The 23,985-nt window shown below is 39.4% G+C and overlaps 1 protein-coding gene across 1 annotated transcript in view; it reads right to left on the bottom strand.

Moving 5' to 3' along the window:
* LOC139759711 (uncharacterized) overlaps positions 1-23,985 on the bottom strand; it is a 52,615-nt gene that overhangs the window by 10,516 nt on the left and 18,114 nt on the right. The window contains exons 12-20 of the mRNA XM_071682106.1: positions 23,270-23,395; positions 20,531-20,656; positions 15,847-15,972; positions 15,383-15,508; positions 10,176-10,304; positions 2,393-2,518; positions 2,114-2,239; positions 1,594-1,716; positions 812-937 (exon numbers count right to left, since the gene is read on the bottom strand). Of these exons, the coding sequence (XP_071538207.1) occupies positions 812-937; positions 1,594-1,716; positions 2,114-2,239; positions 2,393-2,518; positions 10,176-10,304; positions 15,383-15,508; positions 15,847-15,972; positions 20,531-20,656; positions 23,270-23,395 (1,134 nt within the window). The remainder of the gene's footprint in view (positions 1-811; positions 938-1,593; positions 1,717-2,113; positions 2,240-2,392; positions 2,519-10,175; positions 10,305-15,382; positions 15,509-15,846; positions 15,973-20,530; positions 20,657-23,269; positions 23,396-23,985) is intronic.

Raw genomic sequence — 23,985 nt, 5'->3', positions numbered from 1 at the left:
ATATGATGTAAGAGGAAAGTTACCAGAATTTTTTTTTTAATCAAGACAGCAAGGTGTATGTGTGAGCAGGAAGAGAGGAGTGTGAGTTGTTTGAGGTAAAGGTGGGTCTGCAGTAGGGTTGTTTGATGGCACCATGGCTATTGGTGAAAGGTAAACTTGAGGGTTTTGGGGAGAGAGAGGAAGGTCTGCAGTCTGTTGGAGTGGGAAGGTGACATGGCACTGGCATCAGATTTGAGCAAGAAGCTGCAAAAGCTTATTTCCTAGTTTGGGAGAGTGTGTGAAAGTAGGAACTTGAAAGTAAACGTGAATAAAAGCAAGGTTACTGGGTTTAGCATTGGAGAAAGACTCGATAGTTGGAATGTGAGTTTGAATGGAGAGAACTTGGAGGAAGCAGAGTGTTTTAGACAGATGAAAGTGGACATGACAGTAGTTGGAACACTGGAAGCTGAAGTAAGCCAAAGGACTAGTGAGAAAGTGAAGGTCCTGATGTTTATCAAGGAACTCTTTTCCTGAAGCTCCTGCAGCTCCAAGGTTGTGCTACTTCCAGAAGCTGGGAAATGATGGACTTTTTTGAGTGAGGATGTCTTCAAAGAAACTGCACTCCTTTTCATCAACAAATGATGATACAGCATTGCCAAGGATGACTTTCCACTCTTATATATCACACAAATACAGTAATCTAGTTCTTCTCAGTTAAGTTTCCACATTCAATACTATTCAATACTCATTTCATGAGGTATAAGGCACACTAAAATTATAGCATATATAGTCACTGTAACAAAAAGAAACAAGAGAGAAGCAATATAACTACCTCTTGCAGGAGCACAGCACCTGCACCCATTGCCTGAACACCCATAAGGTACCTCCACCTCCTTGTATCCACATTCTTCCTTACAGATTCCAAGACTATCACGGCATATGGACATAAGAATGCAGTCTGTTGGAAAAATAATCAGTTTAGGATAGGAATACTGCAACTTATAAATACTATATGTGTGCAATATATAATATGCATGTGTCACTTTCATCTGTCTCTCAATAAATTTCCACCAGTGACTTTTTTACAATCAATTGCACTCTTCATCCTGATATTAGTTCTTATATTCTCCTCTCTCTCTCCCATCAATCAGTTCCATCCATTTACATCATCCATCATTTTCTTATAGTTACTTCCATTTATCTCTTCCAAACCATCAATTCCAATTCATCACTCTCCTTTTGAGACTTTTCTATTGTCATTACACTTGCTGCATTTCTACTGTCAGTTTCACCTGCCTTTGCATCTGCCAATCTCAAATCATCCTTAACATCCCCCATGGAAATAGACAGGCTGACAGATATACATAAATGTCAGCATCACCAAAGAAGTCTTCAGTAACCCTTTTGACTCCAGACAAGCATTGATATGAAGCCTGTTGGTCTGAGAGATTGAAGTATTTATAAAGTATAATCAGAAATTAAACATACTGCTTCAACAGTCGATGTCATATCAAAAACCAATTTTACTGACATTCATCAAGATTGTAAGGTATGTGTACAAGTAGGAAGGGAGGAAAGTGATTGGTTCTCAATGAACATATTCAGAATACTAACCTGGTTTTGGAATACAGCACAAACAGTTTGTGCCTGCACAGGCACCACTGCTCAGATGTTCACCATGGGAACAATATTCCTTGCAGTTACCACCAGCCTTAATACAACCAGCATCACTGCATTCTTAGTGAAGGTAAACAAAAGTAAAAAAAATGATGACAATTAATGAACAATTATCAACCTCAAACAGGAATGGATATCATTTCCATGAACTTAAGTTAGTGATGATCATTTTCTTTTCAGTTTTGACAGCCCCAGTATAATGGATATCAATTTACCCATTTTTCATATAAAGGTTATAAAAACTTTGTTTAAGTTATCAAACAAAATCCATCAGCTGAATACTGTGAAAGAGAGAGAGAGAGAGAGAGAGAGAGAGAGAGAGAGAGAGAGAGAGAGAGAGAGAGAGAGAGAGAGAGAGAGAGAGAGAGAGAGACAGAGACAGAGAGGAGAGAGAGAGAGAGAGAGAGAGAGAGAGAGAGAGAGAGAGAGAGAGAGAGAGAGAGAGAGAGGATATTACCAAGTTTGGGAGCACAACACTTGCAGCTATGGCCAGAACATCCATTTAATACCTCCACTTCGCTATAGGAGCATTCTTGTTTGCAGACTCCAAATTTTCCAGAACAAACAGGATGAGGATTACATTCTGTCAGGTTAATGATATAATTAGGGGAAACAGTACTACATTATATCACATCACAAATAAAAAATCCCATGTATCAGCAATGTCATATCTACATGTTGGGACCACTGCAGTATTACTTATGTAAAAGGGGCACAACATAGGAATAAGAACTACCTTCTTCTAGAGCACAACACCTACAGCCATCACCAGAGCATCCATAAGGTACCTCCACTTCCTTGTTCCCACATATTTCCTTACAAGATCCATGCTTTTCACGACAAACGGACATGCGTATGCAATCTGTCAAAGATAAAGCATAGAATAAGAATTTCCAGGTTATAAACCTGTAATCATTCCCACCTACTTCACTGACTTCTTAACATGTTCCTGAATATGATTTGATAGATTTAAGCTAAAATATTGAGACAATACTTAGAGGTATCTTACCCAGCCTCTTCACCCTGCGGTGAGAGTAAGTGAGCTTGGAAAGGAGACTTGTGTGAGGAAGTACCAGGAGAGATAGATTGTAGAATGGAAAAAGGTAAGAGCAAATGACATGAGGGGAGTGGGTGAGGAATGGAATGTATTTAGGGAAGCAGTGATGGCTTACGCAAAAGATGCCTGTGGCATGAGAAAGGTGGGAGGTGGGCAGATTAGAAAGGGTAGTGAGTGGTGGGGTAAAGAAGTAAGATTGTTAGTGAAAGAAAAGAGAGAGGCATTAGGACTATTTTTGCAGGGAATTAGTGCAAATGACTGAGAGATGTATAAAAGAAAGAGGCAAGAGAAAGGTGCAAGAGGTGAAAAAGAGGACAAATGAGAGTTGAGGTGAGAAAGTATCATTAAATTTTAGGGAGAATAAAAAGATGTTCTGGAAGGAGGTAAATAAAGTGCGTAAGACAAGAAACAAATGGGAACATCGGTGAGGGAGGCTAATGGGGAGGTAATAACAAGTAGTGGTGAAGTGAGAGGGAGATGGAGTGAGTATTTTGAAGGCTTGGTGAATGTGCTTGATGATAGAGTGGCAGATATAGGTGCTTTGGTTGAGGTGGTGTGTAAAGTGAGAGGGTCAAGGAGAATGATTTGGTAAATAGAGAAGAGGTAGTAAAATCTTTGCGGAAGATGAAAGCTGGCAAGGCGGTGGGTTTGGATGGTATTGCTGTGGAATTTATTAAAAAGGGAATGACTGTGTTGTTGACTGGTTGGTGAGGATATTCAATGTATGTATGGTTCATTGTGAAGTGCCCAAAGATTGGCAGAATGCATGCATAGTGCCATTGTACAAAGGCAAAGGGGAGAAAATAGAGTGTTCAAATTACAGAGGTATAAGTTTGTTGAGTATTCCTGGGAAATTATATGGGAGGATATTGATTAAGAGGGTGAAGGCGTGTACAAAGCATCAGATAGGGGAAGAGCAGGGTGGTTTCAGAAGTGGTAGAGGATGTGTGGAGCAAGTGTTTGCTTTGAAGAATGTATGTGATAAATACTTAGAAAAACAAATGGATTTGTATGTAGCATTTATGGATCTAGAGAAGGAATATGATTGAGTTGATAGAGATGCTCTGTGGAAGGTATTAAGAGTATATGGTGTGGGAGGCAAGTTGCTAGAAGCAGTGAAAAGTTTTTATCGAGGATGTAAGGCATGTGTACGAGTAGGAAGAGAGGAAAGTGATTGGTTCTCAGTGAATCTCGGTTTGTGGCAGGGGTGCGTGATGTCTCCATGGTTATTTAATTTGCTTATGGATGGGGTTGTTATGAATGCAAGAGTTTTGGAGAGAGGGGCAAGTATGCGGTCTGTTGTGGATATATATATATATATATATATATATATATATATATATATATATATATATATATATATATATATACATATATATATATATATATATATATATATATATATATATATATATATATATATATATATATATATATACATATATATATATATATATATATATATATATATATATATATATATTGGAAAGGATCACAGTCTTGCACGTGATCAAGATATTCCTATGAGTCCTAGGGGAAACTGAAACACGATAAGTTCCCAAGTGCACTTTCGTGCAATAATCACATCATCAGGGGAGACACAAGAGAGAAATATACCAGTCAGTTGATATACATCGAAGAGATGAAGCTAGGACACCATTTGGTAAACATGTGATTGTTGCATGTTTACCAAATGGCGTCATCGCTTCGTCTCTTCAATGTATATCAACTGACTGTTATATTTCTCTCTTGTGTCTCTCCTGATGATGTGATTATTACACGAAAGTGCACTTGGGAACTTATCGTGTTTCATTTTCCCGTGGACTCATAGAAATATAAATATACATTTTTTTTTTTGCTTTGTCGCTGTCTCCCGCGTTTGCGAGGTAGCGTAAGGAAACAGACGAAAGAAATGGCCCAACCCACCCCCATACACATGTATATACATACATGTCCACACACGCAAATATACATACCCGTACATCTCAATGTACACATATATATATACACACAGACAGATACATATATACACATGCACACAATTCACACTGTCTGCCTTTATTCATTCCCATCACCACCTCGCCACACATGGAATAACATCCCCCTCCCCATTCATGTATGTGAGGTAGCACTAGGAAAAGACAACAAAGGCCCCATTCTCTCACACTCAGTCTCTAGCTGTCATGCAATAATGCCCGAAACCACAGCTCCCTTTCCAAATCCAGGCCCTACACAACTATCCATGGTTTACCCCAGACGCTTCACATGCCCTGATTCAATCCATTGACAGCACGTCGACCCCGGTATACCACATCGATCCAATTCACTCTATTCCTTGCCCGCCTTTCACCCTCCTGCATGTTCAGGCCCCGATCACTCAAAATCTTTTTCACTCCATCTTTCCACCTCCATTTTGGTCTCCCACTTCTCCTCGTTCCCTCCACCTCTGACACATATATCCTCTTGGTCAATCTTTCCTTGCTCATTCTCTTCATGTGCCCAAACCATTTCAAAACACCCTCTTCTGCTCTCTCAACCACGCTCTTTTTATTTCCACACATCTCTCTTACCCTTACATTATGTACTCGATCAAACCACCTCACACCACATATTGTCCTCAAACATCTCATTTCCAGCACATCCACCCTCCTGTGCACAACTCTATCCATAGCCCACGCCTCACAACCATACAACATTGTTGGAACCACTATTCCTTCAAACATACCCATTTTTGCTTTCTGAGATAATGTTCTCGACTTACACACATTCTTCAAGGCTTCCAGGATTTTCGCCCCCTCCCCCACCCTATGATTCAATTCTGCTTCCATGGTTCCATCCGCTGCTAGATCCACTCCCAGATATCTAAAACACTTTACTTCCTCCAGTTTTTCTCCATTCAAACTTACCTCCCAACTGACTTGACCCTCAACCGTACTGTACCTAATAACCTTGCTCTTATTCACATTTACTCTTAACTTTCTTCCTTCACACACTTTACCAAACTCAGTCACCAATTTCTGCAGTTTCTCACATGAATCAGCCACCAGCGCTGTATCATCAGCGAACAAAAACTGACTCACTTCCCAAGCTCTCTCATCCCCAACAGACTTCATACTTGCCCCTCTTTCCAAAACTCTTGCATTCACCTCCCTAACAACACCATCCATAAACAAATTAAACAACCATGGAGACATCACACACCCCTGCCGTAAACCTACATTCACTGAGAACCATTCACTTTCCTCTCTTCCTACACGTACACATGCCTTACATCCTCGATAAAAACTTTTCACTGCTTCTAACAACTTGCCTCCCACACCATATATTCTTAATACCTTCCACAGAGCATCTCTATCAACTCTATCATATGCCTTCTCCAGATTCATAAATGCTACATACAAATCCATTTGCTTTTCTAAGTATTTCTCACATACATTCTTCAAAGCAAACACCTGATCCACACATTCTCTACCACTTCTGAAACCACACTGCTCTTCCCCAATCTGATGCTCTGTACATGCCTTCACCCTCTCAATCAATACCCTCCCATATGATTTACCAGGAATACTCAACAAACTTATACCTCTGTAATTTGAGCACTCACTCTTATCCCCTTTGCCTTTGTACAATGGCACTATGCACGCATTCCGCCAATCCTCAGGCACCTCACCATGAATCATACATACATTAAATAACCTTACCAACCAGTCAACAATACAGCGACAAAGCGAAAAAAAAAAAAATATATATCTCACACTATTCGCCATCTCCCGCATTAGCGAGGTTGCGTTAAGAACAGAGGACTGGACCTTTGAGGGAATATCCTCACCTGGCCCCCTTCTCTGTCCCTTCTTTTGGAAAAAAAAAAGATATATATATATATATATATATATATATATATATATATATATATATATATATATATATATATATTTTTTTTTTTATACTATGTCGCTGTCTCCCACGTTTGCGAGGTAGCGCAAGGAAACAGACGAAAGAAATGGCCCAACCCCCCCCATACACATGTATATACATACGTCCACACACGCAAATATACATACCTACACAGCTTTCCATGGTTTACCCCAGACGCTTCACATGCCTTGATTCCATCCACTGACAGCACGTCAACCCCGGTATACCACATCGCTCTAATTCACTCTATTCCTTGCCCTCCTTTCACCCTCCTGCATGTTCAGGCCCCGATCACACAAAATCTTTTTCACTCCATCTTTCCACCTCCAATTTGGTCTCCCTCTTCTCCTTGCTCCCTCCACCTCCGACACATATATCCTCTTGGTCAATCTTTCCTCACTCATCCTCTCCATGTGCCCAAACCACTTCAAAACACCCTCCTCTGCTCTCTCAACCACGCTCTTTTTATTTCCACACATCTCTCTTACCCTTACGTTACTCACTCGATCAAACCACCTCACACCACACATTGTCCTCAAACATCTCATTTCCAGCACATCCATCCTCCTGCGCACAACTCTATCCATAGCCCACGCCTCGCAACCATACAACATTGTTGGAACCACTAATCCTTCAAACATACCCATTTTTGCTTTCCGAGATAATGTTCTCGACTTCCACACATTCTTCAAGGCCCCCAGAATTTTCGCCCCCTCCCCCACCCTATGATCCACTTCCGCTTCCATGGTTCCATCCGCTGCCAGATCCACTCCCAGATATCTAAAACACTTCACTTCCTCCAGTTTTTCTCCATTCAAACTCACCTCCCAATTGACTTGACCCTCAACCCTACTGTACCTAATAACCTTGCTCTTATTCACATTTACTCTTAACTTTCTTCTTCCACACACTTTACCAAACTCAGTCACCAGCTGAGATGTGAAAAAAGGAGAGATAGGTAGTATGTTTGAGGAAAGGAACCTGGATGTTTTGGCTCTGAGTGAAACGAAGCTCAAGGGTAAAGGGGAAGAGTGGTTTGGGAATGTCTGGGGAGTAAAGTCAGGGGTTAGTGAGAGGACAAGAGCAAGGGAAGGAGTAGCAATACTCCTGAAACAGGAGTTGTGGGAGTATGTGATAGAGTGTAAGAAAGTAAATTCTCGATTAATATGGGTAAAACTGAAAGTTGATGGAGAGAGGTGGGTGATTATTGGTGCATATGCACCTGGGCATGAGAAGAAAGATCAAGAGAGGCAAGTGTTTTGGGAGCAGCTGAATGAGTGTGTTAGTGGTTTTGATGCACGAGACCGGGTTATAGTGATGGGTGATTTGAATGCAAAGGTGAGTAATGTGGCAGTTGAGGGAATAATTGGTATACATGGGGTGTTCAGTGTTGTAAATGGAAATGGTGAAGAGCTTGTAGATTTATGTGCTGAAAAAGGACTGATGATTGGGAATACCTGGTTTAAAAAGCGAGATATACATAAGTATACTTATGTAAGTAGGAGAGATGGCCAGAGAGCGTTATTGGATTACGTGTTAATTGACAGGCGTGCGAAAGAGAGACTTTTGGATGTTAATGTGCTGAGAGGTGCAACTGGAGGGATGTCTGATCATTATCTTGTGGAGGCTAAGGTGAAGATTTGTATGGGTTTTCAGAAAATATATATATATATATGTATGTATATGCATGTGTATGTGGGTGGGTTGGGCCGTTCTTTCGTCTGTTTCCTTGCGCTGCCTCGCTGGCGCGGGGGGCGGCGACGGGGCAAAGTGAATAAATATATAAATATATATAGGGGAGAAAGAATACTTCCCACGTATTCCCTGCATGTCGTAGAAGGTGACTAAAAGGGAAGGGAGCGGGGAGCTGGAAATCCTCCCCTCTCATTTTTTTTTTTTTTTTTTTTTTTTTTTTTAAATTTTCCAAAAGAAGGAACAGAGAAGGGGGCCATATGAGGATATTCCCTCAAAGGCCCAGTCCTCTGTTCTTAACGCTACCTCGCTAATGCGGGAAATGGCGAATAGTATGAAAAAAAAATATATATATATATATATAAAAATATATATATATATATATATATATATATATATATATATATATATATATATATATATATATATATATATATATATATCCTGTGGTTTCAGTGCATTATACATGATAGCTAGAGAGTGAGTGTGAATGAATGTGGCCTTTGTTGTCTTTTCCTAGCGCTACCTTGCGCATATGCAAGGGGAGGGGGTTGTCATTTCATGTGTGGCGGGATTGCAATGGGAATGAATAAAGGCATCAAGTATGGATTACGTACATGTGTATATATGTATATGTCTGTGTATGTATATATATATATATATATATATATATATATATATAATATATATATATATATATATATATATATATATATATATATTTTTTTTTTTTATACTTTGTCGCTGTCTCCCGCGTTTGCGAGGTAGCGCAAGGAAACAGACGAAAGAAATGGCCCAACCCCCCCCCCCATACACATGTATATACATACGTCCACACACGCAAATATACATACCTACACAGCTTTCCATGGTTTACCCCAGACGCTTCACATGCCTTGATTCAATCCACTGACAGCACGTCAACCCCGGTATACCACATCGCTCCAAATCACTCTATTCCTTGCCCTCCTTTCACCCTCCTGCATGTTCAGGCCCCGATCACACAAAATCTTTTTCACTCCATCTTTCCACCTCCAATTTGGTCTCCCTCTTCTCCTCGTTCCCTCCACCTCCGACACATATATCCTCTTGGTCAATCTTTCCTCACTCATTCTCTCCATGTGCCCAAACCACTTCAAAACACCCTCTTCTGCTCTCTCAACCACGCTCTTTTTATTTCCACACATCTCTCTTACCCTTACGTTACTCACTCGATCAAACCACCTCACACCACACATTGTCCTCAAACATCTCATTTCCAGCACATCCATCCTCCTGCGCACAACTCTATCCATAGCCCACGCCTCGCAACCATACAACATTGTTGGAACCACTATTCCTTCAAACATACCCATTTTTGCTTTCCGAGATAATGTTCTCGACTTCCACACATTCTTCAAGGCCCCCAGAATTTTCGCCCCCTCCCCCACCCTATGATCCACTTCCGCTTCCATGGTTCCATCCGCTGCCAGATCCACTCCCAGATATCTAAAACACTTCACTTCCTCCAGTTTTTCTCCATTCAAACTCACCTCCCAATTGACTTGACCCTCAACCCTACTGTACCAATATATATATATATTGAAATGTATAGGTATGTATATGTGCGTGTATGGACTTGTATGTATATACATGTGTATGTGGGTAGGTTGGGCCATTCTTTCATCTGTTTCCTTGCGCTACCTCGCTGACGCGGGAGACAGCGACGAAGTATAATACATAAATGAATAAAATAAAATAAATATATACTGAGGAGAGTTTTATATATCAAAACTTCAAGCAATAATAACCAATAACAGTTAAGAAAATCACTGAGAAAGCAAGGTATACATATGTTCTGATAATAGCCAATTACCAATTATACGAGCACAGCACTTGCAGCCATGACCAGAACACCCATAAGATACCTCCATCTCATCATACGAACAATCTTGCTTGCAGACTCCATTCTCATCATGACATATTTGAAGAGGAATACACTCTGCTGGAAGAAGGGAAGCTATTCATAAGTAGTGATTAACAACAGGAGAGAGGTTACTAATATTTACAATACCTCTTCCCTACTTCCAATAACAAAAAAGGAACCAAATGAGAATGGAAAAGGCATTTGACATGGTCAATATCTAAAGGAGGAACCTTTACACTTATGTTGTGCTAATCCTTGAACTTTATTATCATATGATGTTTTTAAACTTTTGCATACTGTCCACATTAACATCATCATCGAGTATTTTTCATTCATCCAATACTTTTGTACTACAAAAGTACTTCTTCACATCTCTTTTACCTGGTTTCTCACTTCTTTCCATGTTATTGCCTTTGTTTCTTAATTTGTCTTCTTTATATAACTGTACACCGATGACTTCATAAAACTGATTTAAAAATCGAAAAGCTTTCTTTCAGCTCATTCATCCCACATCTTCCCAACCTCATACTCCTAACCCAAATTATTTATTTATTTATTTTATTCATTCTGCTTTGTCGCAGTCTCCTGCGTTAGCAAGGTAGGGCAAGGAAACAGACGAAAGAATGGCCCAACCCACCCCCATACACATGTATATACATACACGTCCACACACATAAATATACATACCTATACATCTCAATGTATACATACATATACACACGCAGACATATACATATATACACATGTACATAGTTCATACTGTCTGCCTTCATTCATTCCCATCGCCACCCCGCCACACATGAAATAACAACCCCCTCCCCCTTCATGTGCGCGAGGTAGTGCTAGGAAAAGACAACAAAGACCACATTCGTTCACACTCAGTCTCTAGCTGTCATGTAATAATGCACCAAAATCACAGCTCCCTTTCCACATCCAGGCCCCACAGAACTTTCCATGGTTTACCCCAGACGCTTCACATGCCCTGGTTCAATCCATTGACAGCAAGTCAACCCCGGTATACCACATCATTCCAATTCCCTCTATTCCTTGCATGCCTTACACCCTCCTGCATGTTTAGGCCCCAATCACTCAAAATCTTTTTCACTCCATCTTTCCACCTCCAATTTGGTCTCCCACTTCTCCTCATTCCCTCCACCTCTGACACATATATCCTCTTGGTCAATCTTTCCTCACTCATTCTCTCCACGTGACCAAACCATTTCAAAACACCCTCTTCTGCTCTCTCAACCACACTCTTTTTATTACCACACATCTCTCTTACCCTATTATTACTTACTCAATCAAAAACCAAATAACCCAAATATGTTACTATTTATTAGAAAATGAAAACCACTTGTAGATATGATTTCAATATCTATGTAGTTTGGCTAATGCCTCGCTAGTCTGAAAGACAAATAAATCTTCATATCTGGTGTGATTACTTTAAAAAATAACAAAAAAATAATAATGACAGAAAAGTAATAAAGATAGTAAAATCCTACAGGATAACTGATGATATGACACTATCAAACAGAGAATGTTAGTGATATTCTTTGTATGAAAAGAATATATTTATAGATATTGCTGTGATTCAGAGGACACACTATGAGGAAGTGGTTCATATTTACATAGTTTAATTATTCATAAAACTTGTACGATCTATTAGTAAAGTCTAAAATAACTAAGTCACAGTAAACAATGAGACATCAGAATTCTTTATGAAAAAGATTTACTTGTGAATACCGCAAAAAGTCATGGAAAAGCATGGCCTGTTGATGGCACTTGCCATATGGTGCTTAATATGTGGATATGAACAATATTCTTCTGCAACTGAAGATGTAAAAATAAATGTTAATCCTAAAAATAAAAAAATGTAATCTAAGGACCATAGAAAGTGAAGGAGTCTTAGTTCTCAGCTGTGCATATGCATCTAAAAGTCCAGCTCCTAAACAACCCTATCCTCATGCAACCCTCTAGCATCAGTCCCTCCTCATACAGAAAACAGCAGGAAGTACTGGTGAGCTCATTATGTTCACTTATAATATTCGGTCAATAATATTTGCAGTAATTTGTTATAAATTTGCTAACATATCATTAATGAAAACTCAATTCAGTACAGAATCTTTGTCAAGACGCACCACAAAAATACCTTTCCTCAGATCTGTCAAGAACATAAGAGCGAGTTACCAATTTTAGGAGCACAGCACTTGCATCCATGACCAGAACAGCCATGGTACACCTCCATCCCATGAAGCGAACATTCTTGCTTGCAGAGTCCATTCACATCATGGCAAACAGATGAAAGGTGGAATTTAGATGGAATGTAAATGAAATGAGGGAACAGTTTGGCTAGAAACTGGGTTGATACAGGAAAGATAATCCTTAGAGTTACAATTGTACTCTCATTCCACTGAAAGCAAAACCTTCTATAAGAATTAAACATCATTATATGACCAAAGGCCCTCTTCTCTAGGGGTTTCAGTACCTTCAAGGTTGTGCTACAATCAGTACCAAAGAAGGGGTGAACTCATCTAGAGTGAGAGTTTCTCTAAGGAGATTGTACTTTGATAGAATATTGCTGATGGTGATTCTTCACTCATAGTAAAACCACAAACAAGTGGAGTTCAGTATTACAAAGGACAGTATATACCAGTATACCTACTGAATTTATCAATAATTATCCCAGGACCAATTTCTATGAAAGAGTCCTGGTGTTACCCAAGACGATTAGGCCTAAAGTTGTGCTACCTCCAGAAGCAGAGAAATGTAGACTTCTCTAAAGTGAGAAGTTCTTTGGTGAGAAGATACTCTCAATGATTAGCCTTGCCAAAGGTGACTTTTCACTTGTGGTGTAACCTTAAGCAGGCAGAGTCCCATTACGCCTACATCAGTAAATAAATATATGAATAGATATATGCACTTTTTTGTACTTGATTGCTGTTTCCTACATTAGCGAGGCAGCACCAGGAACAGACAAAAAAAGGCCACATCCACTCACTCCCATTCTCTACCTACCATGTATAACACTGTGTAACAAATTTCAATCTACCTTTTTTGTTCCAGGGTAATAAGTGTTATTTTCTAATTGATTATGTTTAAAATGTATATAAAATGTACATTATTCCCTTGAAACTTTGCTTTTGTGTTCAGCACAGTGATATTTTGAAATTTACCTATTTTCTAAAACATTCCAGATAGATTCAGTGCTAAGTAGCTGGTATAGAATTTTATAGAAGTTTCCAGTAATATAAATAGTAATATAAACATGAGGGCCTTAAGCCAACCAGTTCAGTTTAGATCTAGCTGCCTAAGTGGATACATATACATACATTTTTCTGAGATGGTATCTAGAGGCTGCAAGCATCCAGCAGACGCATTTTGCTATGTCTGTGGCCAATTTATCAAAACAAGAGCAAAAAAATATTCCGTGGCAGCATCAACTAAGATGTGCAAGACCTACATGGTATATTTCGGCATGCCTGTCAGGGATCAAGACAAAATCTGGGCACCTCATTTCACCTGTGAGCACCACAAAAAAACCTCTGGAAGGTAAGGTAGACAATTGTTGCTCATTTGGATGGCGGATTTTTGCATCATATCATTTTTTTTTTAATTTCTAGAATTGACAGCTCATCCAAAACCCTCGAAGCCATGCTGCTCCATAATCAGAATAAGCACCCATCTCTTCCCCTGGCTCACTCAGTGCACCTCAAAGAATACAAGTGTCAAGGCCTTGCTAGATGCCTTGATGTATGATGAGTACAGCTGGGAGGTGACTGAAGACTTCAAAACGGTGGCATTCCCGATAGGTCTCCAAGGCGGTTTTACCAAATTTTCCTGCTATCTTTGCCTTTGAGATGGCAGGGACACCAAAACACACTACCACAGGCAGGACTGGCCACAGTGGACCGAATTCTCTGTAGGGATGAACAACATCATGTGGGAGCCACTGGTGGACCCCTAAAAGGTGTTGATGCCACCAACACACATAAAATTAGGCCTTATGAAACAATTTGTCACAGCTCTAAATCAGGAGTCTGCAGCCTTCAAGTACCTTCAAGACTTCTTTCCTAAGCTGTTTGAGGCAAAGGTCAAAGCCGGTGTCATAGTCGAACCACAGATAAAGAAGATGCTGGAGAGCAAGGAATTCCCCAAGAAGCTCACTAGGAAGGAGAAAGCAGCTTGGTACACATCAACGCTGTCAATGATAAGACATTACGATACATTATGAAAAAGATTTACTCATGAATAAGATGAAGAATCACATAGAGGGACAACCTATTGATAATAGTTGCTAAATGGTGCTGAATGTATAAGGCTGTACAATACTCTTATACAAATAAAAAAGCCAAAATAAATGTTAGCCCTAAGAATAAACCAAAAACTAATCCAAGGTCTAGAGAATGGTGAAGGAGTCTCAGCATTTGACTGCTTATATGCGTCAACAAATCAAGCACTAGCACCATTCTTCTTACGTATACCTGTAGTTCTCTACAGTCACCTAACATTGCTTTCTCCTTTTACAGAAAAGAGCAGAAAGTGTTAGTGGATTCAGTATATTCATTCATAATATTCATTCAATTATTTTTACAGTAATTTATCATCAATAAAAAAGCCAAAATAAATGTTAGCCCTAAGAATAAACCAAAAACTAATCCAAGGTCTAGAGAATGGTGAAGGAGTCTCAGCATTTGACTGCTTATATGCGTCAACAAATCAAGCACTAGCACCATTCTTCTTACGTATACCTGTAGTTCTCTACAGTCACCTGACATTGCTTTCTCCTTTTACAGAAAAGAGCAGAAAGTGTTAGTGGGTTCAGTATATTCATTCATAATATTCATTCAATTATGTTTACAGTAATTTATCATCAATTTGCTATTAATGCATGCACTGAAACCTAATACTCATACAAAACAAAAGCACTGACATAAAGGGGGCTTAGGCACCAGCTGAGAAAACAGAGAAACCTACCTTTTTCTTACACCGAACTTGCTTATGATGGCCTTCTGGGAACCTAGCTCTCAGCATAAATGAAGGACGCCTGTATTCAATAAGACACTGAATCTTAACTAATAGCTCTGTGATAAAAAAGTAACTGACACAACAGAAACACCTGCTCTCAGATAGCTGTCAAGAACTCAAAAAATAATTACCAAGTTTAGGAGCACAGCATTTGCATCCATTCCCAGAACACCCATGGTACACTTCCATCTCATGAAGCAAACATTCTTGCTTGCAGATTCCATTCAAGTTATTGCAAACAGGATGAGGAGTGCACTCTGTTAAAATTTGAAAGGTAGGAGAATTCATATTATGTTTATAGTAATTTATCATCAAGTTACTATTAGTGCAAAGCATTAAAACCTAATATACAAAACAAAAGCACTTCCATAAAGGGGGCTTAGGCACCAGCTGAGAATACAGTGAAACCTGTCTTTATTTTACACCGAACTTGCTTATAATGGCCTTCTGGGAACCTAGCTCTCAGCACAAAATGAAGGATATCTGTATTCAATAAGACACTGAATTTTAACTAATAGCTCTGTGACAAAGAAGTAACTGGCACAACAGAAACACCTGCTCTCAGATAGCTGTCAAGAACTCAAAAAATAATTACCAACTTTAGGAGCACAGCATTTGCATCCATGGCCAGAACACCCATAGTACACTTCCATCTCATAAAGCAAACATTCTTGCTTGCAGATTCCATTCAAGTTATTGCAAATAGGACGAGGAGTGCACTCTGTTAAAAGTTGAAAGGTAGGAGAATTCATATGCTTTTCAATGTACATGGAATGAGAAATCTTTCTGATGGAAAATGAGTCTACGCTGAAAGACAACTCTAAAAGTTTGAGTTGCCATCTCCCTTTCCAGTGAATTATGAGAGAAACTTGGACTCCTTTTCCTAGGGACCCCTGCAGCTTTAAGGCTGTGCTAGAATCAGTATCAGGGAAGGGATGGGCTCCTTTGGAGTGAGATGTTCATCAATGCAATTGTATTCTAATAATGCAACCCTGCTAAAGGCAACTTTCCACTTGAGTCATAAAAAAAAGGCAGAAACTGAACAAGTGTGAAGAGAGAAAGATGTTTGGAATTCTGTTATATAGCCAGGAGTTATTGGAGATATCTGTAAGTGCTTGGATTATAAATGGGCAATAGAATTTAATGTAAAAAATTTGATATGCTGTCAGGGTCTGTTGCAGGAGAGTTCTTTAAGTTTTCAATTACTTTGCTTGTATCAATTGGAGTGAAGGGTGGGTGGGCAGTTGTTTCTGGGTGATCTTGTGTGTTTTTCATGAATTTTCTGTTTTGGGATGTGATTGGTTTGTGGTTGATTTTTGAGTAGTGTCTAAATGAGTATGTTTGTGTGTTCATTGGGAGATGGGATTTCATTGGAATGGGTCAGCATCACAGAGGTAAAAAATCCAGGCTGTGGAAAGGAGTTATTTGATAGAAGCACGTGGTATGACAAGATGGCATGAAGAAAGTAATGCATGTAAAGTAGTGGCAGGGAATGCAACAGGATTGAATTGTGGAGTGGTAAAGTGGGCATATGGAAGGAATGCAAGTGGGGGGTTCAAAAGAAGTATATATAATGGTACAATTAAAGGGGTAGCTGTGAGAGAAAAAACACCTATGGGATGGGGACAAACAGTGGAAGAATACTGGAGGGAGAGAAATGAAGGAAGAATGTATGAAATGGTGTATGCAAGGGAGGCATGTAAGGATGGGGCTAAGTACAGACTCTTTGGCCATTGCCATCCCCTTGATGAAAGTTCCCACAAGGGAAACGGCACCACAGATATAGATGAATTGAAAGGGTCAGGATTGTTTCATGAGTTGGGGCTGGACTAGTGTGATAAGAGTGTATTTTCTTTAATATACTCCAAAATTGGTTGCACAATGTTTTGTGATTCATTGTGTTGAAGGAGTGCTAGTTTTCAGCTTGTCTTTCAGGTTTGTCAGGTCAATAATGGTGTCATTTAGATCATGGATTTATTCTTTGTTTTCTACTGATGGTGAGTGGTTGTGTCTGAGATAGTCTCTTTCCTTTATGAGGTGTATAACTTGTGGGGAGAAATACATTTTGTATTTCTTTCTGTTGCCTTGCGGTATGTGCTTTTTGCTGGCTTAGACTGACATGCTGATGGAATGAGAGACTGCATTATCTAAGGGTGAAATATCATTAATACCGAAGATTTTGAACTTTGTTTTTATGCACTGAATAAAAGCTGGCCAGTTTGCTTACCTATAATTTGTGTAATCTATTTGGTGGTTGTGTTAACTAGTTGGACTAGATGGAGCATTATTAGGATGGTCATGTGGTCAGAGGATAACTCCTGTACCATGCTCCAGAAGATCCTTATGTGTAGTTCTGGACAGCAGAATATAATGTCTGGCGAGGTCAGCTGCTTTTAAAGGTGAACTGGGAGTCTGGTTGATTAGTTACATAGACTAAGGAGAGATATATATTTATATTAATTCATTTTATTTGCCCTGGTTCAATCCATTGAAAGCACGTCGACCCCGGTATACCACTACGTTCCAATTCACTCCATTCCTTGCACACCTTTCACTCTCCTGCATGTTCAGGCCCCGATCACTCAAAATCTTTTTCACTCCATCTTTCCATCTCAAATTTGGTCTCCCACTTCTCCTCGTTCCCTCCACCTCTGACACATATATGGGTATGTTTGAAGGAATAGTGGCTCCAATAATGTTATATGGTTGTGAGGCATGGGCTATAGATAGAGTTGTGCGGAGGAGGGTAGATGTGCTGGAAATGAGATGTTTGAGGACAATATGTGGTGTGAGTTGCTTTGATCGAGTTAGCAATAACAGGGTAAGAGAGATGTGTGGTAATAAAAAAGAGTGTGGTTGAGAGAGCAGAAGAGGGTGTTTTGAAATGGTTTGGTAACATGGAGAGAATGAGTGAGGAAAGATTGACAAAGAAGATATAATGTGTCAGAGGTGGAGGGAACGAGAAGTAGGAGACCAAACTGGAGGTTGAAAGATGGAGTGAAAAAGATTTTGAGTGATTGGGGCGTGAACATGCAGGAGGGTGAGAGGTGTGCAAGGAATAGAGTGAATTGGGATGATGTGGTATACCGGGGTCGACGTGCTGTCAATGGATTGAACCAGGGCATATGAAGCGTCTGGGGTAAACCATGCAAAGATCTGTGAAGCCTGGATGTGGAAAGGGAGCTGTGGTTACAGTGCATTATACATGACAGCTAGAGACTAAGTGTGAACGAATGTGGCCTTTGTTGTCTTTTCCTAGCGCTACCTCGTGCACATGCGGGGGCAGGGGGTTGTTATTTCATGTGTGGCGGGGTGGCGATGGGAGTGAATAAAGGCAGACAATATGAATTATGTACATGTGTATATATGTATATGTCTGTGTGTGTATATATATGTATACATTGAGATGTATAGGTATGTTTATTTGTGTGTGTGGATGTGTATGTATATACATGTGTATGTGGGTGGTAAGGCCATTCTTTTGTCTGTTTCCTTGCGCTACCTCGCTAATGCGGGAAACAGTGACAAAGTAAAATATACAAATAAGTAAATGAATATTATACATATTTCTTTTTCTTTCAAACTATTCGCCATTTCCCGCATTAGCAGGGTAGCGTTAAGAACAGAGGACTGGGCCTCTGAGGGAATATCCTCACCTGGCCCCCTTCTTATACATATACATATATATATATTTATCATTTATTCATTTTATTTTGCTTTGTTGCTGTCTCCCGCGTTTGCGAGGTAGCGCAAGGAAACAGACGAAAGACATGGCCCAACCCACCCCCATACACAGTGTATATACATACACGTCCACACACGCAAATATACATACTGATACATCTCAATGTACACATATATATACACACACAGACACATACATATATACCCATGCACACAATTCACACTGTCTGCCTTTATTCATTCCCATCGCCACCTCGCCACACATGGAATACCATCCCCCTCCCCCATCATGTGTGCGAGGTAGCACTAGGAAAAGACAACAAAGGCCCCATTCGTTCACACTCAGTCTCTAGCTGTCATGCAATAATGCCCGAAACCACAGCTCCCTTTCCACGTCCAGGCCCCACACAAATTTCCATGGTTTACCCCAGACTTGTTCCCTCCACCTCCGACACATATATCCTCTTGGTCAATCTTTCCTCACTCATTCTCTCCATGTACCCAAACCATTTCAAAACACCCTCTTCTGCTCTCTCAACCACGCTCTTTTTATTTCCACACATCTCTCTTACCCTTACATTACTTACTCGATCAAACCACCTCACACCACACATAGTCCTCAAACATCTCATTTCCAGCACATCCACCCTCCTGCGCACAACTCTATCCATAGCCCACGCCTCGCAACCATACAACATTGTTGGAACCACTATTCCTTCAAACATACCCATTTTTGCTTTCCGAGATAATGTTCTCGACTTCCACACATTCTTCAAGGCCCCCAGAATTTTCGCCCCCTCCCCCACCCTATGATCCACTACCGCTTCCATGGTTCCATCCGCTGCCAGATCCACTCCCAGATATCTAAAACACTTTACTTCCTCCAGTTTTTCTCCATTCAAACTTACCTCCCAATTGACTTGACCCTCAACCCTACTGTACCTAATAACCTTGCTCTTATTCACACTTACTCTTAACTTTCTTCTTACACACACTTTACCAAACTCAGTCACCAGCTTCTGCAGTTTCTCACATGAATCAGCCACCAGCGCTGTATCATCAGCAAACAACAACTGACTCACTTCCCAAGCTCTCTCATCCCCAACAGACTTCATACTTGCCCCTCTTTCCAAAACTCTTGCATTTACCTCCCTAACAACCCCATCCATAAACAAATTAAACAACCATGGAGACATCACACACCCCTGCCGCAAACCTACATTCACTGAGAACCAATCACTTTCCTCTCTTCCTACACGTACACATGCCTTACATCCTCGATAAAAACTTTTCACTGCTTCTAACAACTTGCCTCCCACACCATATATTCTTAATACCTTCCATATATATATATATATATATATATATATATATATATATATATATATATATATATATATATATATATATATATATATATGTGTGTGTGTGTGTGTGTGTGTGTGTGTGTGTGTGTCTGTGCGAAGGTAAGTTACATGTTCCATTATGACATCATGAAATCACTCAGTCTTAGAAAACTGCAAACAATAACTAACAACAGTAAAGAAAATAACTGAGAAAACAGAGCTGAGTGCATTCTGATCATAGCTAATTACCAATTTTTGGAGCACAACACTTGCAGCTGGGGCCAGAACACCCATGAGATACCTCCACCTCATCAAATGAACATTCTTGCTTACAGACTCCATTCTTGTCATAGCAAATCTGAAGAGGAGTGCACTCTGTTGAAAGATCAGAATGATAATATGAAAATACTGTACGTTTCACAGTCTTTTTTAAATGGAACAAGGAAAGCATTCCTTAAAAAAAGACTGCAAATAAAAGACAGATTACAACAATTACAATATATCCTCCTTATTTCTAATAAGAAAAAATTCAGGGAGAAAAGAAAAAATTATACAATTGATATGTAATAACCTATGTTTACTCTATGAGGAGGAAGTTTTACACTAATGGGTCACCATCTATTGACCTGTCTCTACTACTGTACTACCTTTTAAACTCATGTAGGCTGTCCTTATTTACAATTTTGTCATTTAGATTATTCCATTCATCCACTAGTCTTGTACTATAAAAGACTCCACAACATCTTTCCTACAGTCTTGCTTAACTCCATGTTATGACCTCAGGTTGTCCTGTCTTTGCATATTTTAAAGAACTGTTTACTGCTGACATCATCAAACTGGCTTAAAGTGATTACCATTCTCCCTCTTGCTGATGATTAACCCTAAAATACAAATTTCAAGGACATACTGCAAGCAATCAATGTTTTTCTTGGATGTTTTTTCTCACTCCTCAAACCAAAAATACACATGAAAACAAGTTGTGTGTGTGTGTGTGTGTGTGTGTGTGTGTGTGTGTGTGTGTGTGTGGGTGCACATAGGAGTGAAGACATGGTACATCTATACAAGGTTAAGAGAATGGGTAAAATGAGTATAAAACTCTTTCCCCATCACATACAAAAACATACACTCATACACATAGGATGACTGTTGTCTTCATGTCACCTCTTACTCTTCTTTCCAACTCCCTGCCCCTGCCCTCCTTAATTACCTTCTAGGACATGCAGGAGATCTGTGGGTAGTTTTCTTTATTCCTCATCCCTAATACCCCTGGAGATGCCAAGATATATACTAATCAAAATCTACTTGCAGGTATAATCTGATCATTTGCATTTCTAGCATCTATTCATCTATCCATCTAGATACTGACACCTGTTCCCACCTGGAACTCCCTTAAAGGGAACTCCAGTTCCACCCCTTAGCCTTTAGTGCCTCACCCTTAACAGGCCAGTAGAAGATGACAACTCTACTGCTATGTTTGCAGAGGCTTTCACTTACTGTTCCTAATACTCCTGCAAAATACTCCTACTCACCACTCCTCCCTAATGTTTCTACCAAATGTATCTGCCTAATTATTCCTATCGACTAATTCTATCTATTGCCCCTTCCATTTTTCCAAAAGGCAGGGCTAGCACATGGTGTTCACTGCAAGAAAATCTAAACAAAAGAAGAATGAGCTGTGTGAGTTAAGTGTTGAAAAGTGTTATGCATGGAAAGGAAAGACTGCATGTTTGTGAATAATATATTACTATTCTGAAAATAAAAACATAAATGCTCAAATCTAGAGTAATTACCAATAAAAGAAAACGACACAAAATCATAGTCATTAAGATTTTTTTTTGTAAACTACAGGCCTACTAGATAACTAATGATGAAAGACCATAAGATAAAATATTCTATATAGTGAGATGCTATGTTAGCAAATATTCTACTTATGGTTATTGCAATGAATCAGAGGAGGCATGGCTTACTGATATTATTACCAATATCTTCACAGTTTTAATGTACATGCAATTTGAATAAGGCATTACTGCTGTATGAAATAATAAGTAAATCATGGTACACAATGAGACATTCAGATATATTAAGTAAAAATTTACTTGAGATTATCATAATCAATCATAGGCAAACATGGGCTTCTGATGACAGTTGCCATATGCAGCTTAATATGTGAAGCTGTTCAGTACTCGAACAAATAAAGTGCTAAAATGTATTAACCCTAGAAATGAGGCAAGAAATAATCAAAAGACTACAGAATGGGGAAGATGTCTCATTATTTGCCTATACATACACAACAAGTCCAGCACCCCTACACTACACTCTCTTCAAGCAACCCTGTAGTTCTCTACAGTCACTTGACATCAGTCTCTCTTCATGGAAAAAAATAACAGAAACTGTTGGTGAGCACATTATATTCTTTCTTTTCAAACTATTCGCCATTTCCCGCATTAGCGAGGTAGCGTCAAGAACAGAGGACTGGGCCTTTGAGGGAATACCCTAACCTGGCCCAATTCTCTGTTCCTTCTTTTGGAAAATTAAAAAAAAACGAGAGGGGAGGATTTCCAGCCCCCCGCTCTCTCCCCTTTTAGTCGCCTTCTACGACACGCAGGGAATACGTGGGAAGTATACTTTCTCCCCTATCCCCAGATAGGGGAGATAGGGGATTATATTCATTCATACAATTAATCTAATAACATTTACAGTACTTTGTTACGGATAAGCTTCCAGCATATGCATAAAACTTAATTACATAATGAATCTTTTTTAAAAGAGCCTAGGAATACAGCCCTCTTTTCATCACAGAAATCTGTCTTCTTCCACATAAAACTTGCTTACACTGGCATTTCTTGGATCCTAACTCTCAGTATAAATGAGAGACACCTGTATTTGATAAGACACTGAACCCATATCTCATAGCTAAGTGACAAGAAATCAACAGAAACATTAGAAGAACCTGTTCAGTCAACTGTCAAAAGTACATGAGATAGTTACCAATCTTAGGAGTACAGCACTTACAGCCACGGCCAGAGCACCCATGGTACACCTCCATCTCATGATGAAAACATTCTTGCTTACAGAGTCCATTCATATCATGGCAAATAGGACGAGGAGTGCATTCTGTTAAAGATAAAATGGTGGTAGAAAGAATATTAAAAGGTTCATACTTTTCACTGCATATACGAGAAATCATTCTGATAGTAACTGGGTTTAAACAGGAAAGACAATCCTAAAATTTATAATTTGTTCCCTCCCTTTGGAATAAGAATAAAACCTTCCATAAGAGTAAATCATTATCATATAACCTCAAGGCCTATACTCTAGGGTCTTCTGTACCTTTGAAGATATGCTACAATAAGAAGCAGGGAAAGGAAGGACTTCTTTGTAGCAAGATATTCTTCAACAAGAATGTACTGTGATGATGCAACCTCACCAAAGGTGACATTTCACTTGGGACATAACGATAAACAAAAGGTCTGGCAACATCAAGGGTAATATATACCAGTATATATATACATATTTATCATTCTTATCATATTTTGTCATTGTCTCCCGCATTAGCGAGGAAACGCAAGGAAACACACGAAAGAATGGCCCAAGCCACCCACATACACATGTATACACATACACATCCACACACACACACATACATACCTATACATTTCAACGTATACATATATATATACATTCACAGACATATACATATATAC

The sequence above is a fragment of the Panulirus ornatus genome, chromosome 34 (assembly GCF_036320965.1).
Source record: "Panulirus ornatus isolate Po-2019 chromosome 34, ASM3632096v1, whole genome shotgun sequence".
NCBI lineage: Eukaryota > Metazoa > Arthropoda > Malacostraca > Decapoda > Palinuridae > Panulirus > Panulirus ornatus.
This window is presented reverse-complemented; position numbering and strand designations above follow the sequence as displayed.